This window comes from Sphaeramia orbicularis, chromosome 12, assembly GCF_902148855.1.
Source record: "Sphaeramia orbicularis chromosome 12, fSphaOr1.1, whole genome shotgun sequence".
Classification (NCBI taxonomy): domain Eukaryota; kingdom Metazoa; phylum Chordata; class Actinopteri; order Kurtiformes; family Apogonidae; genus Sphaeramia; species Sphaeramia orbicularis.
Window position 1 is genome coordinate 62,370,582 of NC_043968.1, and position 14,435 is coordinate 62,385,016.

Here is a 14,435-nt window from a genome sequence, read left to right on the forward strand (position 1 = left end):
ATTACGTGTCTAATATGCAAACACAGAACTTTTGATGTGAAGCAGAACCTTTTAAACCAAATAATGTGGAGTAGAAAAAAAGATACTACTAATTATGAACTGCATAAGTGAGATGTAATGTCCTCTCATTTTTATTCATGTGTGTATAAACTTCACAACTGTGTGTGTGTGTGTGTGTGTGTGTGTGTGTTGGCGATGGAGCCTGCGCCACATATGCGTGTGAAGGCTAATTGCTTCCAGAGGCAGGATGTGACACGATGAGCTCCTCCCTCTCTGCTGACCTGGCAAACACAGGAGGGCTGTAACAGCTCACCCTCACAGACCCTCGCACTGAATAGAGCCATAAAAACATAAAGGGGCTTTTGGGCCACAGGGAGCGTGAGTGCGAGTGTGTGACGGTCCTGTTCCACATGTAAGCATTTACGTTCACATATGTTTTTTGGTGTATAATAAAAGGCTAGGACTCCATAACGCATAACACTCAGTATCCATGCACTGCTGATCAGGTCATTATGGACAGTTTGCAGATAAAAAGCAGTATATGAGCCACAAACAGCCAAATGACGCCTTTCACACCAGTCGATGAATTCTGCTTTCTGTTTTATTTGTGTATTTTTTCAGTGTGTCATGTTTAAGCACTACAGAGGCCTCACAGACATGTTTTGTCAGTCTACTTTCCCAGTATAAAGAAATAAATCTGCTGTTACATGTTGTTCCCAGCTGTAAAAGAACAAATTATGCTCCTGCCAGGCTATTAACATGCCAGTGTCCATACCCTCGATGTGCGTCATAGCATCGCGCCAGAAAAGGTGTGAAAATTAGTGGGCACAGCCTGGTGTTGAGTTTCCATCACTGGAGGCGACCTCGAGTTCTACAGAGTCATGTGATCAGGGCATGAACACAGGTTGTACTTGGAGACACTGGAAAAAATTTAATCTGACAAAGGCCACAAAAGACAACTGATCCTCTTTCTGGTATGAAACAGACTTTTGACTTTAAATGATGAAATCTAACAAAGTCATCTGTTTTAATAAAAACCCGTAACATGTCTGTGCCTTTCCATACTTCATGCTTTGAATACCAGACATATAGTTGTGTGGATTACTACTGTCTTTTCCACTGCAGAGCTGTGGTAATTTTGGATGAAGTTGAAGAAAAGGCATCATATCATCTGTTGGAAGCATTATGCAGACAGTTAAAACTACATGTTTACTTAAGATTACTGCAAGAAATGTACAATTGTGTTGCAGAGGATTGTGCTTTGAAAGTTAGGGAAACTTTTCACACCCTGTATGATCAGTCAATTATGATGATGATGATGATGATGATGATTATTACTGATAAGTTTTCTTAAAGTTTTCCTTTATATTAAATCAGTGTAATGATTCAACATTCACTACTTGATTTGCTCTGTATACATGACAGAATAAAAGTACCTGTGACTTGTATTTCTTAAGAATCTAAGGCAATTTCTGGGATTTAAAGTCAATGAATGGATATGTGTTTAGTTTTAGTAGTTAAAACAAATTTTTCAAATACATTTCTGACTGTAGATGTATTTTCTTGTAAGTATTTAATTGCTACTTCTGTACTGATTTTATATTGGTAACAATATGTGAAACCACACGTGCATCTACAGTATTTCCATTATTACTATATTTCACAGTAGTAAGTCTCCTGCTGCATGTATTATTTCTGCACATACTAAAGGAGCCACATGACACTCACACTTTTTATATGTACTCTACGGACTGTGTCAATAAAGTCAAATTGAATAAACTGAAGTTGAACTAGAAGCACTCGGAGAGCGCAGACCTCCGCCAAGGCTGATCAAGGCCCCTATGGGCCCCCCCCACGCCAAGGAGGTTATGTTTTTGCCAGGGTTTGTTTGTTTGTTTGTTTGTTTGTCTGTCTGTTTGTCTGTCCGTTAGTGTGCAACATAACTCAAAAAGTTATGGACAGATTTTGATGAAGTTTTCAGGGTTTGTTGGAAATGGGCCCCCCCGTGGGCCCCCCCATCCCCGATCACCACCAAAATTTAATCATTTCTTCCTTATCCCATTTCCAACAAACCCTGAAAATTTCATCAAAATCTGTCCATAACTTTTTGAGTTATGTTGCACACTAACGGACAGACAAACAGACAAACAAACAAACAAACAAACAAACCCTGGCAAAAACATAACCTCCTTGGCGGAGGTAATTAAGAAAATGAAATACATATATGGAACAAAAAGCAGATTTATGGTGACGATGACCATTCGACTAGAGTAAATGTAAACCACAATACCTGCTGGTTCCAGGGCTGACACGGTATCCCTGATCTGGTCTCATTCAGATTTCCTTGGTAAAAGCGTCCTCTATCATTATAACATGATGCTGTTCCATGCAGCAACACAAAAGACACATTATTATCGATTATTACTACAAATCATGTAATGAATCATTGATTTATTGCTGTGTCCATTTTGCACAAATATATTTCTCATCCATGCTTTTCACACGTACTTGTAACTTGTTCTCTGTTGATGTCTGAAATACAGAAGAGTAGAAGCAGATTTAGAACAAAAGAAATAAATGCATCAGTGGAAGTAAAGTAAGAAAATATTGTTAAGATGAAAGAAAAAAATACATAAAGTACAAAGGAATTTAGTTTTTGTCTGGCTACAGTCTTTAGCTCAAAGTACTGTCTGCATGGTAAATCCTGGTATAGAGAGTGAACTTACCTACAAAGGGCACATGTGTACAAGCACCAGGGTCTGCTCGAAGACTGGGTAAGGCCTGACAGTTCGGCAGCTGCAAACCGGGAGTCTGGGAACCACCGACAGAGCTGTAAAGCCCAGGTTGGACCAAACGGTTGCCCTGTAGCACCAGCCACTCCTTATGGCAGTACAACTCCTTCACTGCCAGGCAGTGTTCTCTGATAGACACAGGAAGAAAATAGCATAACCATTCCTTTTCTGGAACTGAGGAGACCAGTTGGTGGGGTTCTGGGGGAACAATATTGTCTCATTTGTGTCTGATAAAGAATTTTAGCTGCTTTATGGAATCCTACTTAACCACAGCCATTTACACATATGATTAATTAATAATTTATGTTGTTTTAGATTAGTTTATTTTGTTGCACTATATACTGAGCTGATTTAACTTCAAATTCACTTTGAGGGACGTTACATTTTTATCCTCGGCCACATTGGTCTCACTGGTATTGTCATCAGTTGGTTGTCTGTTCGTCCTTCTGTCCGTCCGTCTGTCCAAAAACTTTGCCATGCACTGATAAGTCAGGCCACTTGGGGCAGTAGTGCGCCTGATAAGTTAGACGGAGGGTTTTTAAGTGCAAGCACATTATGTTTATCTAATCCAGTGGTGTCAAACTTATTTTCTTCCGGAGACCACATTCAGCCCAATTTAATCTGAAGTGGGCCGGACCAGTAAAATAATAGCATGATAGCCAATAAATAACGACAACTCCAAATTGTTTTAGTACACAAAATAACATTAAATTATGCCAATATTTACATTTACAAACTATTCAAACAAAAAGGATGTGAATAACCTGAAAAAAAGAAATTTGTTAAGAAATGTAAGTACAATTTTATCAATATTATGCCTAGACTTATTTATATTTATATATATGTGCATTACAGATCAGATCTACAAAGGCACAAAACATTCAGTAACAGGCAGAAAATTGTTAAAATTGCATTTAATTTTCTTTAGACATTTCAAGTTGTTCATAGTTGTTCATGTTATTCACATTTTATTGTTAAAGGATAGTTTGTAAATGTACATATTTTCATAATTTAATATTTTTTGCACTAAATTAAAGAGAAAAAATGGTGTTGTCATTATTTATAGGTTATTATGATTTTATTTTTGAGTTTGATGCCCTAGCTTGCACTTTGCAAATTCATCCCATGGGCCGGATTGGAACCTTTGGCGAGCCGGTTTTCATGTTTGACACCTGTGATCTAATCTAACCTTTTATGGATATGCTCAGAAAAATTTGTTTCAATCTACACAGTAGTATACTTGTAAATGTATCTGTCCTTGTCTAATTTAAGATGTTTAACTTCAATCCCTCTTTTGAAAAGCATCTTACTTGTAGAAACATCTAAACACATGTGGAATCTTTTCGCATGTATTTACAGTGTTAAAGGGTCAATATTTAATCTACTGACCCCTAGTGGTGAAGTTGCAGTTTGTAGCTCACTTTGTACAACAGCACTCTTCGATGGTGGCCACAAAAAAAGTAAATGCCCCTGTCATCAGAGACCATATTTGTTTGGCTGTTCTGGGTTTTTACCCGAACCTACCAAATATTTTTTGTATGATGATTCATGAAAACCACATTATATTATACATTACATATTTTTATATTCTTATTATAAATCCCCCTAAAACACACTGGAAATTTAAAAGTGTACATGGACTGATTCTTAATTGCACATTAAAGCTATACCGTATGATGTGGCATTTTTACACTTTTCTTTTGTCATCTTAAAATCCTCCTAATAAGCGTGTGTCAAACTAAAATGTAAAAGAAATCCACCAGGTATTGAAACTCAAAAATGTTTAATTGTCATATATTTCTGATAAAAGTCTGACCAATCGTTTTATTCAGTCCGAATGAAATAATTGGCCGAACCTGGCTGAGCCTCCTGTCAATCATCCATTACTGCCGTCCAGCATCCAATCCATCATCGCCGACCCCGCATCTGATATGTGTACCTCTGAATCTGACGCTTCACTCACGCTGCTTCTCCTGTCACTGACCACAGTCTATAGGATGTGTTTGGATAAAACTCAAATGCACATGTGGAAGGGAAAAAATGGATTTATTAACAGAAACAACAACCAAGGGGAACAAACAGGAGTCCGATGAATGAAGGATGGAGATAAAAGTCCGGAAGTCTGGTGTATTGGACTAAACAGGTCTGCATAAAGCTCAGCTTTTATGACTGTGGGAGTCATACAGGTACATGTACATGGTGTCACACAGTGTAGGATTATGTAGGATGATAAATGTATGGACTATGAAACCTCAAATGTCCACGGAAAAATTTGCGGAGGCCACGCGTTCACAGTGCGCGCGCCCATCGCCTCAGCATCTCATCTCTGTGATGCGGTGAAGACACTGACCCAGTACCGCACAGACCAGACCCTTAAACGCAAGGTCTACTGATGGAACAGGAGCCACGGCCCCGCGGCAGGAGGATGATGCATCTGATTACTGAGGGAGGGGTCCGCGGACACACCGAAGCGGACCGGACCTCCGCCTCTGCTTCCTCCGTGTGCATCAGGTGAGAGGAGGAGAGAGGAGGAGGAGCCTCAGAGCACAGGCAGAGGGAAGTGGGTGGGGCTTTGGAGGGAGGCGGGTTGTTCATGTTCAAACTTTTACTAAGTGCTGTGAGAAATGCCACATTGGTAGGTATAGCTTTAATTTACCACGATTTTTTTTTCTAATTCTTGCACTTTATCCCTACTTGTTCACGTAATTCAACAACATCCATTTATTTATAATGTGAAACAGTTGCTACCTGCAAACAGGTTTGGGTGCAGGTCCGAGTCCTGATGGGTTACAGTCTGGAAAGGAGGTGTGGCACAGCAGTGAGCGTACCGCCGGGCTACAGAGCATGCTCAGTCCTTCAAGGTCCGCCCACCAGCTCTGAACCAGGTACTCCTGCATGTCCTCTGGGTCCGAGAGGGTGGAGTTAAAGAAAACCAGGGAGTCGTCTTGCAGGATAGAGCGGCAAACATCTCCGCGATATGCACTGCAGTAGCCAGTGATGCCCTTATAGAGTCTGGAAGGAGCATCAAATATTGAATAATGAATTCACCTCAATATTCCACTGTTTTTATAATGAGGTGATAATAAACTCTTTTTCTGAATACACATAATATCTTACCTGTCACCTCTGATCCCTGACGTTTATGAATCAATTTCAATGCCCTGTTTCTATGAGGGTGTCATTCATTTCATGACATTCTACTGATTTTTGGATCACTTTTGTGGTGTTTGGATTGCTGACTGGAATACCTGATCAATAGCAGCATCAATAAAATATAGTACATAACTGAGATTGTAAAATTTGTTTAATTACTACTCTGACAATAATACCCAAGGTCACTAATTTGCACCATGGTTATTGTAGGTGCTACATTCAAATGAAAAATCTCCTCTTAATTTAGGATCTGTGTCACTGCAACAACACACATATTTATTTTTCTATACCTATTATTTTTCTAGAACTTTAACAGTATGTCCACCAAGGTTATTGTCGTTCACGAAAACTAGAATTGAAAAAACATTTTCATTAACTGAAATAAATAAAAACTGTGATTAAAAGAAACAATAACTTACTGAAACTGTATTGTGTGCTTACAAAACTAACTACAACATATTATTACAACTATGGATAAAATTCCCATTGTTTTTGTCTTTGTCAGTGCTGGACTGATATGAAATCGATTTATTTCACTCAAGCAGTTTTAGCTAGTGGCACCATACGGCACTTCACAGTCTGTCACCTCTCCTCACTTGCTGTTTAGAGACGGATTCTCATCCCCACTCTACCTGGCAACATGAAGACTAAAGCTGGTCTTGTATGAATGTATTTGAATGCGACAGCAAGGAAGATAAAAGATATGAAAAAATTAAAACTAAACTAAAACTAAGCATTTAGAAAAAAAATGAAAACTAATAAAAAAAAAATAGGACCAATGGCCCTGTAGCTTACCGGCCAAATTAAAAGCTTTGGGAAATGTATCCAGATGCCATTTATTATCACCCAGTTATGTGTATTTATTATATTACAGAAATAGCCCATGTTTTGGTCATATTCCAATCAGATCTGTAAAAAATTCAAATTCCAACCTAATATCATTGATACTACTGATTCAATCCACTTCCTATCTCTTATAATGAGAACATTTTTCAAAGTCACACCAAATCCAGAATCAGATCTGGATCGAAATAATTTCAATACCTTGTGTTCACATCATCGTACAGAAGCTGTATACCAAGTTTGAAGTCAATCAGAACTGTAGTTTCGGAGAAGAAGACGACTGAAATTTTTTCCCCATAAGAGCCCATGTTAAATTTTCTGTAAGTTCCCGGATCCAGAAGAAGATCCTGATCAGCATGTGGACATTATGTTTTGGTCATCTCCCCATCATGGCTGTACTGTAGAAATTTACACTTGATATCATTTATATTTACTGAGTTATTGCATTGATCCACTTCCTATCTCTTATAATGGGGAAATTTTTCAAAGTCGCACGAAATCCAAAATCAGATCCGGATCCAAATAATTTCACTAACTTTTGTTGACATCATCATAAAGAAGCTGTATACCAAGTTTGAAGTCAATTGGAATTGTAGTTTCAGAGAAGAAGATGATTGAAATTTTTGTAACGGACGACAGACACCGGATGACGACAATAGCTTACGGCCTATTGGCCGGTAAGCTAACTAGAAAACCTGCTCTAAAAACTATAGTTCCCGGATCCAGAAGAAGATCCTGATCAGCATGTGGACATTATGTTTTGGTCATCTCCTCATCAGGGCTGGACTGTAGAAATGTACACTTGATATCATTTATATTTACTGAGTTATTGCATTGATCCACTTCCTATCTCTTATAGTGGGGAAATTTTTCAAAGTCGCACCAAATCCAGAATCAGATCCGGATCCTAATAATTTCACTAACTTTTGTTGACATCATCATAAAGAAGCTGTATACCAAGTTTGAAGTCAATCGGAATTGTAGTTTTGGAGAAGAAGACGATTGAAATTTTTGTAACGACAACGGATGACAGACGACAACGGACACCGCATGACGACAATAGCTTACAGCCTGTTGGTCGGTAAGCTAAAAAAAAAGTCTAAATTAAATAAAACTGAACTATAATGAAACCAAAACTATTATAACCTTGATGTCCACACATGGGAAATACCTTTAGATACATTTGATACAAAAAAAAAGACTTGATAAAATAGCTGCTCATTCTGTCTCCACAGGGTATGAAAGTAGATGCACTGAAGCCAAAACGGAATATCAGCTCAAATATCTTTTACATCATCCAGATGTTGATCGTGAAACAGGGTTGCAGAAGGTATGAAGTAACTTCCTTTCTGCTTGTGCTGTTGAGCCAATCGTACATAAACCTGCTCTCCTATCTATGTAACACCATGGGTTCTTGGCTTTCATACCTGTACGCCCACATTTCACTTTATCTGTCTTTGTCAAGTCAGCCTCCCTGTTCTTCTGACAGCCTTCAATCCACTCCCCCCCCCCCCCCCCCCCCCCTTTGCTTGTCCGTACAACAGTACTTATACTGTCCAGATGTCACCCCTTGGGGAGGTTGGTCCTTCAGTTAAGTTGAAATGAAACCATTAAACTCCAAGCTAACCTGTAAATCTATCAACTCCACCGTTCCAGCATAGATTTGTTTTTCCTCCCCTCTGCCCTCTTCTTCTTCAATATCTGTTTATGTTACTCCTTTCTTATAATTATGTGGCCCAGATGTGACTGAAGGTTAGAAAATAGTTTGTCTCTATTGAGAAGACACACTTACGGAATCCATTTCTATCATCACTTGCTTTACAGAGCAGAGGTCTCCCCTGAGAATGTGTCAACACTATTTGCAGCTTTCCACATTTTTCAAGTATATTTATACAGACCCAAACTCTACTGGATTATCTGTACTAAACAAAAAGAAAAATCCATCCACACGCCATAAACCTGAATCTGTGAAACCATCTTGAATCAGCAGTGAGTCCTTCAGTGCATCTATAAAAGGCCAAAGGCACATGTGGGAACAAAACAAGAACCAGCCAAAAAGGATGAAATGGAAAAACCTGTTGTTAGCAGTACAGTGGGGTATTTTGGTTCTTAGCAGGGGCAATGACCTCAGCTCCAAAGTGATGTCAATGTGGAAGTATCTTAAAGTTGTAATACCACTGACGGCCACCTAGGCTGAAATACTCCCTAAAAAGACTCAATTTGGAACCTCTAATAAGTGATCTGATAGTCCATTTTGAAATCCATTAATTAGAACTCAGGGCAAATGGTAAAATCAGAGTTATGTTTCTCCAACTTATACAGACTTCAAGCTTCTGATTTGAGGCATTTGTTAGGTCTAAGGTTTGGTTGCTTTCTACACACTTTGCCTTTTGTTCTGTGCTCCATCTGGATCTACAGATAAGATGTCTACAGCCCAAAGTTCATGGACATATTATCCCTGAACTCTACTCAACTCTAAAGAACTGTCTTCTTTAGGAATATGCATACATATGTCGGTTTCTATGGTGTCCTTAACCCATAAAGACCCAGTGCTAATTTTGTGGCAGTCCCCAGTTGAATTTTTGTCTCTGTTTACACTTCAAAAATCTAAATCTTACCAAGTGTATTTTTTTCACTTCTAGTCAAAATATCTCAACACACTTATAATAAGACATAATCGCCTAAAGAGCAACTTGCAAGTGAGATATAAGAACTTATTTTTAGACAGTAGATCTTGAAAATCTTAGTTCAAGATATCTTACCAAGATAATTTTCACTTGTTCCATTGGCAGATTTTTTTTGCTTGAATTAAGAAAAAAAAAAATAAAAAAATCTTCAATTAATGTAATTAATGTAGATGTTCATAAAAGCTCAGAGTAAATTCAGAAAATCAGAACAGAGAAAACTGAAGAAAAAGTGACTTTTTCAGTAAAATATCTCATTAACTAAACATAAACCACATGTGCCTGTCATTGATCCAACTCCATGGATTTTACTGGTGAATCAATGTTGTAGAAGATGACAGTGTTTCCACGTTCACTACGGAGCCTCTGAACGTCCAAATGGGTCATATCTGATGACCATGAAAAGATGACAAACTGTATTTTACACCAATTATAGACATGTGTTGATAGGATTAGTGGATCAGCAGGCATTTTACATCAGTAGATGGTTTTGATCGCCACTGGCTGTTTGGGTCTTTATGGTTAAGGCTGTGTGATCACTAGGACTTTATATCTATAAAGTGAAATGCATTCAGAACTAGATTCTTCAGTGTCCTGTATTGAGCATTTTCTTCTCATAGAACTCATGCCAGTTAAAGTTTCCATCTTAATACATCTGGAGAGTCATCTGAGTGCTCCTCAGTTTTAAATGTCTTTTGACACCTTCTCATAGAAGAATTCCCTCTAATGGTGACGGCTTACACACCTGCTGTGTCTATGAGAGTTTCAGTTTATTTAATAAAATTCATTTTTCCCTGACAGACAGCTCTGAGTTAGGTTTCATTAGATTAGGTTCCATTAACACCATCATAAAAGGACTTTGTTATGCTATGGTTGGTGAAACTGAGGTGTGATTCAGTGTAGTAGCTTGGCTAATATGTAGTGGACTACATAAATATAATATATTCTATATATTGTATTCATATAAACTAATATAGTTGTGGGTTATATAAAAACATTTGAGTATATATGGTATAATTTATAAGTGAAATGGTATATAATTATAGACTATGGTCAATTGTATATTGTCTATTTGGTTTATGGTTTTATATTTAGCGCATACATAGTGGATTATGATGTAGAATTATATATATGGTAATAATTATATTGGTTAATACTGACATACATTTTGTATTAATATAGAGTGATATACTTTGTGTGTTGTATTGTAATAAACGGGTAGGATTAAATAAGTGTTTACTTACTTACTGTCTTAGTGTCTCTATTTTTTACAATCTATGGAGTTTCGGTGAAAATCTCTGTTTGTTCTTTGGTGTGTAAGGCATGTAAGTGCTTTCCAGAAGTGAATGGATTCCTCAGGATAGGAAATTTGAGTACAAAAAACCCAAAATGGAACAGTTGTTTCAAGTTGTTTTCTTGAAACTGTTGAAGGTGTTTAATAAATCTGTTAAGTGCATATATATTCCTTTCTTTCTTAAGTCTGTTTGCGCATACAAAATGAAACGCGATTAATATAGGTTAAAAATGAATGGTATTTAATCATGATTAATCAAAATTAATCCACAGCAACCCTGTGATTAATCTGAACAAAAGCTTTAATCATTTCACAACACTATAAAACACATCTTTTACGGTGCTTCCACAGGGCAGATCAATGGGTAAAGCCTGCATCAAAGTGTGTTTTATTGAGTAAAATCATCTTTGCAGAAAATAATACATTTCATAGTGTGATACACTTGGTTCTTTTTTGGCGCATACTATACTTTTGCTTCCATTGTGTTATTCCTGTTGTGACCACAAGTTGTTTGGCTTCAAAAATGTTCTCTTGCTGTGTAGTTTTAGGTTTTATGAGTGGTAAGGCGTGTTGCATAATGTCATATTGTCATGGATCGTTTCAGTTCAGGTCTGACCAAAAACCCAAAACAAACACACAAAAAAACCAGGAATATAATATAAAACTTTGCAACTGCTTTAAGTTTAGCTTAAAAAGAAACTAGTAACAAATATGCTTAGTAATCAGTTAACCTCTGAAAATGTCAGGAAATTAGCAGAAAATAGAAGTTCCACTATGCATAAAAAGAGAAAAGAACCATTTATCTTACCTCCACTCTATTGGGAAGTGGCAGTATCCGGAAGACACGGGTTGAAGGATAACAAGAAGGAAGAGAGGGAAAAAGAGGGGAAACAGACACATAAGAGGAGGCAGACCGATAAAAATCACTTTTGTTAGAGAGAGATAATCAACCATGGTGTTCCTCTCCCAGTCACAAAGCCAGTTATGAGGACACTGATGGACAGCGAAGGGGAGGGACACTGTGTGTGGTCTTAAGATCAAGGGTTGTGTGTTGTTTTAGGGCACTTGGCTCGTGGATTGTGAGGGGTGGGAGGTGAGGAGCATCAGCCAAATGGGGAGATGACAAACAGCTGAAACCACACGAATAACACAACTGGCAGCAAACACAAGGTAAACAGTTACAGCATCCCAAACTATGCAGACACAAACAACACTCATTTCCATACCTGCCACCGTGACTCGAGCCGTGGCCTTGACGGTGTTGGCCCCTGCGCTGTGTCTGTTAGAGGCCATACACGTGTACAGAGCCGGTTTATTCACCGTCACTTTGAGCACAGACAAGATCACCTCGCCCACCAAGGTCTCGTCCACAGATGCTCCCGAGATCTGGGAGAAAATAACAAATCACACCATAGATATGCATGAATACATTATAAGACAATGGGGGGAAAATCCATGCAGGTTGTGGTAATAAATAACTAATAAGAAGCAGCATAAATGAGTTAAGCATGTGGAAATTACAACCATTATTATGTCACCGAAGAGGCTTAATGCAAAACATGAATAGCTGAGATGACACATACACAGCAGTAATTTACAAACATTTAAGTCCACACTGGCAGGTATAAAGAGTCTGAAGAGTCTGTATGGTTAATTTACGGCTCCATAAAACTTCGAGAAGGTTTTTTGTAAATTGTATGCGTCCAAAATCTAATAAGTCATTAGTTTGTTTTGCATGTAACAGTGGATGGTATAGACCTAATAATGACTCTGTAACTCACTTATATGGGCTTCTATATATATACACTGGCAAAAGAGATTTAACCATAACCATAACCATCTACTGATCTAAACTGTTTAATACCTGTTGATCCACTAATACTAACAATACATGTAAATAATTGGTGTAAAATCCAGTTTGTCATTTTTTCATGGTCATCAGATATGACCCATTTGGATGTTCAGAGGCTCTGTAGTGAACATAGAAAAACTGTCATCTTCTACAGTGTTGATTCAACAATAAAACAGATGGAGTTGGATAAATGATGGGTTTATGTTCAGTTAATGATATATTTGCTTAAAAAATCACTCTTCCTTCAGTTTTCTTTGTTTCTGATGTAATTATCCTCAACTTTAATCAAAGATAGATAGATAGATAGATAGATAGATAGATAGATAGATAGATAGATAGATAGATAGATAGATAGATAGATAGATATGTTTATTTGTCAATTCACAGGAAAATTGTTTTCATATCCCATACTGCAGTGATTAATATTTTTCAACAAGGTCTTTAACTTTAAGAAATGAGAAGTTCCTCACTGCATCAGTTAAACAACCATCAGTTTGATAGAGAACATAAATACTGGGCTGTGTTTCAAAAGGTCATGTGGTCTAATGAGTCCAAACTGACCCTGATCCAGAGTGATAGACACAATAGGGTGAGAAGAGGCGGATGAAGTGATTACCCATCATGCCTAGTGCCTACAGTACAAGCCTGTGGGTGCAGTGTTTTGATCTGGAGTTGGTTCAGTTGGTTCAGATCTAGGTTCAGTAACGTTATGTGTCCATAAAATGAGGTCAGCTGAACCTGAATACACGGAATGACCAGGTCTGAACATCAGCTGAGTTTTACTTCACTGATGACGCCCCCAAAATGACAACACCAGGATTCATCAGGACCAGAAAGAGTGTGAAAGGGTGATTCAGAAGCATTAGACATCATTTTAACACATGGATTGGCCACAATAACCCGGACTTGAACCCCACTGGGAATCTTTAGAATGTGATGGAAGCAGTGGCGGCTGCTCATCTTTCAGAGAGGGGGAGCTCATTGTCGACTTACATAAAACAAAAAAAAAACAAACAAAAAAAGTCAAGTTATTTAAACATAAATTCGGCCCTACATTCCTTTTTAAGAAAATGGTCAGTGGTCTTATCGTACCAAGTAAACAAGAAAACATTGAAATTATGTTAAATTGAAACAAGGAAGTACAATGAGTGTGTTTTATTTACAGTGCAAGAAATGAACAGGTAATTTCGTAGTGGTTTCTCTCTCGATTTCACAGCAGAATGTGCGACGGTACTAAACTGAACTCTGTCAAGTGAAGGAATAGATCTCAAAATAGCTGTCAATCAAACGAGATTCAGCCTTTTGACTGATCCTCCAATCAGCACGTGGGATTCTGGCGTCCACTCCAGCCGAGGTCCGCCCACAGCTCCATTCACCCCCAGAGATGCTGAGCGTCCGGGGGCGGGACAACATCGTGGCATTTATCCAATTACCGTCCAGTTTTGAGGCAGTAAAAAAACTGTTCCACTCAGTCCCATAGAAGTCCACGGACGCTGAGAGTCTAAGGGCAAATGCACTGAGCATAGATCATATGAGAAAACAGCGCAACGGGAATGTATGAGAAGTGAACAACATCGAGCCTGTTGATTTGTGATAAAGCTGATTCTGAACAAACTTGTCTGTGAGATGAACGTGTTCTAATACATTTGTAGTCAATGAAATGTCAACACAACTGCACATATTTGACCATTTAATTGTCGTAATTTTAGGGGAAACCGAGCTTCCCTTGCAGTCTACGAGAAATCACCTCTGGATGGAGGAGACTATACAGTGGTCTGACTCTTGCACATCAGTACAAGTTCTTGGTGAAAAATTAG

General features: G+C 38.1%; 1 protein-coding gene across 1 annotated transcript in view; it reads right to left on the bottom strand.

Annotated features, from left to right (window-relative positions):
• musk (muscle, skeletal, receptor tyrosine kinase) overlaps positions 1 to 14,435 on the bottom strand; it is a 55,499-nt gene that overhangs the window by 23,215 nt on the left and 17,849 nt on the right. Inside the window, exons 7-12 of the mRNA XM_030148513.1 lie at positions 11,993 to 12,152; positions 11,575 to 11,581; positions 5,541 to 5,804; positions 2,727 to 2,920; positions 2,509 to 2,532; positions 2,291 to 2,379 (exon numbers count right to left, since the gene is read on the bottom strand). Coding sequence (XP_030004373.1) covers positions 2,291 to 2,379; positions 2,509 to 2,532; positions 2,727 to 2,920; positions 5,541 to 5,804; positions 11,575 to 11,581; positions 11,993 to 12,152 — 738 coding nt within the window. The remainder of the gene's footprint in view (positions 1 to 2,290; positions 2,380 to 2,508; positions 2,533 to 2,726; positions 2,921 to 5,540; positions 5,805 to 11,574; positions 11,582 to 11,992; positions 12,153 to 14,435) is intronic.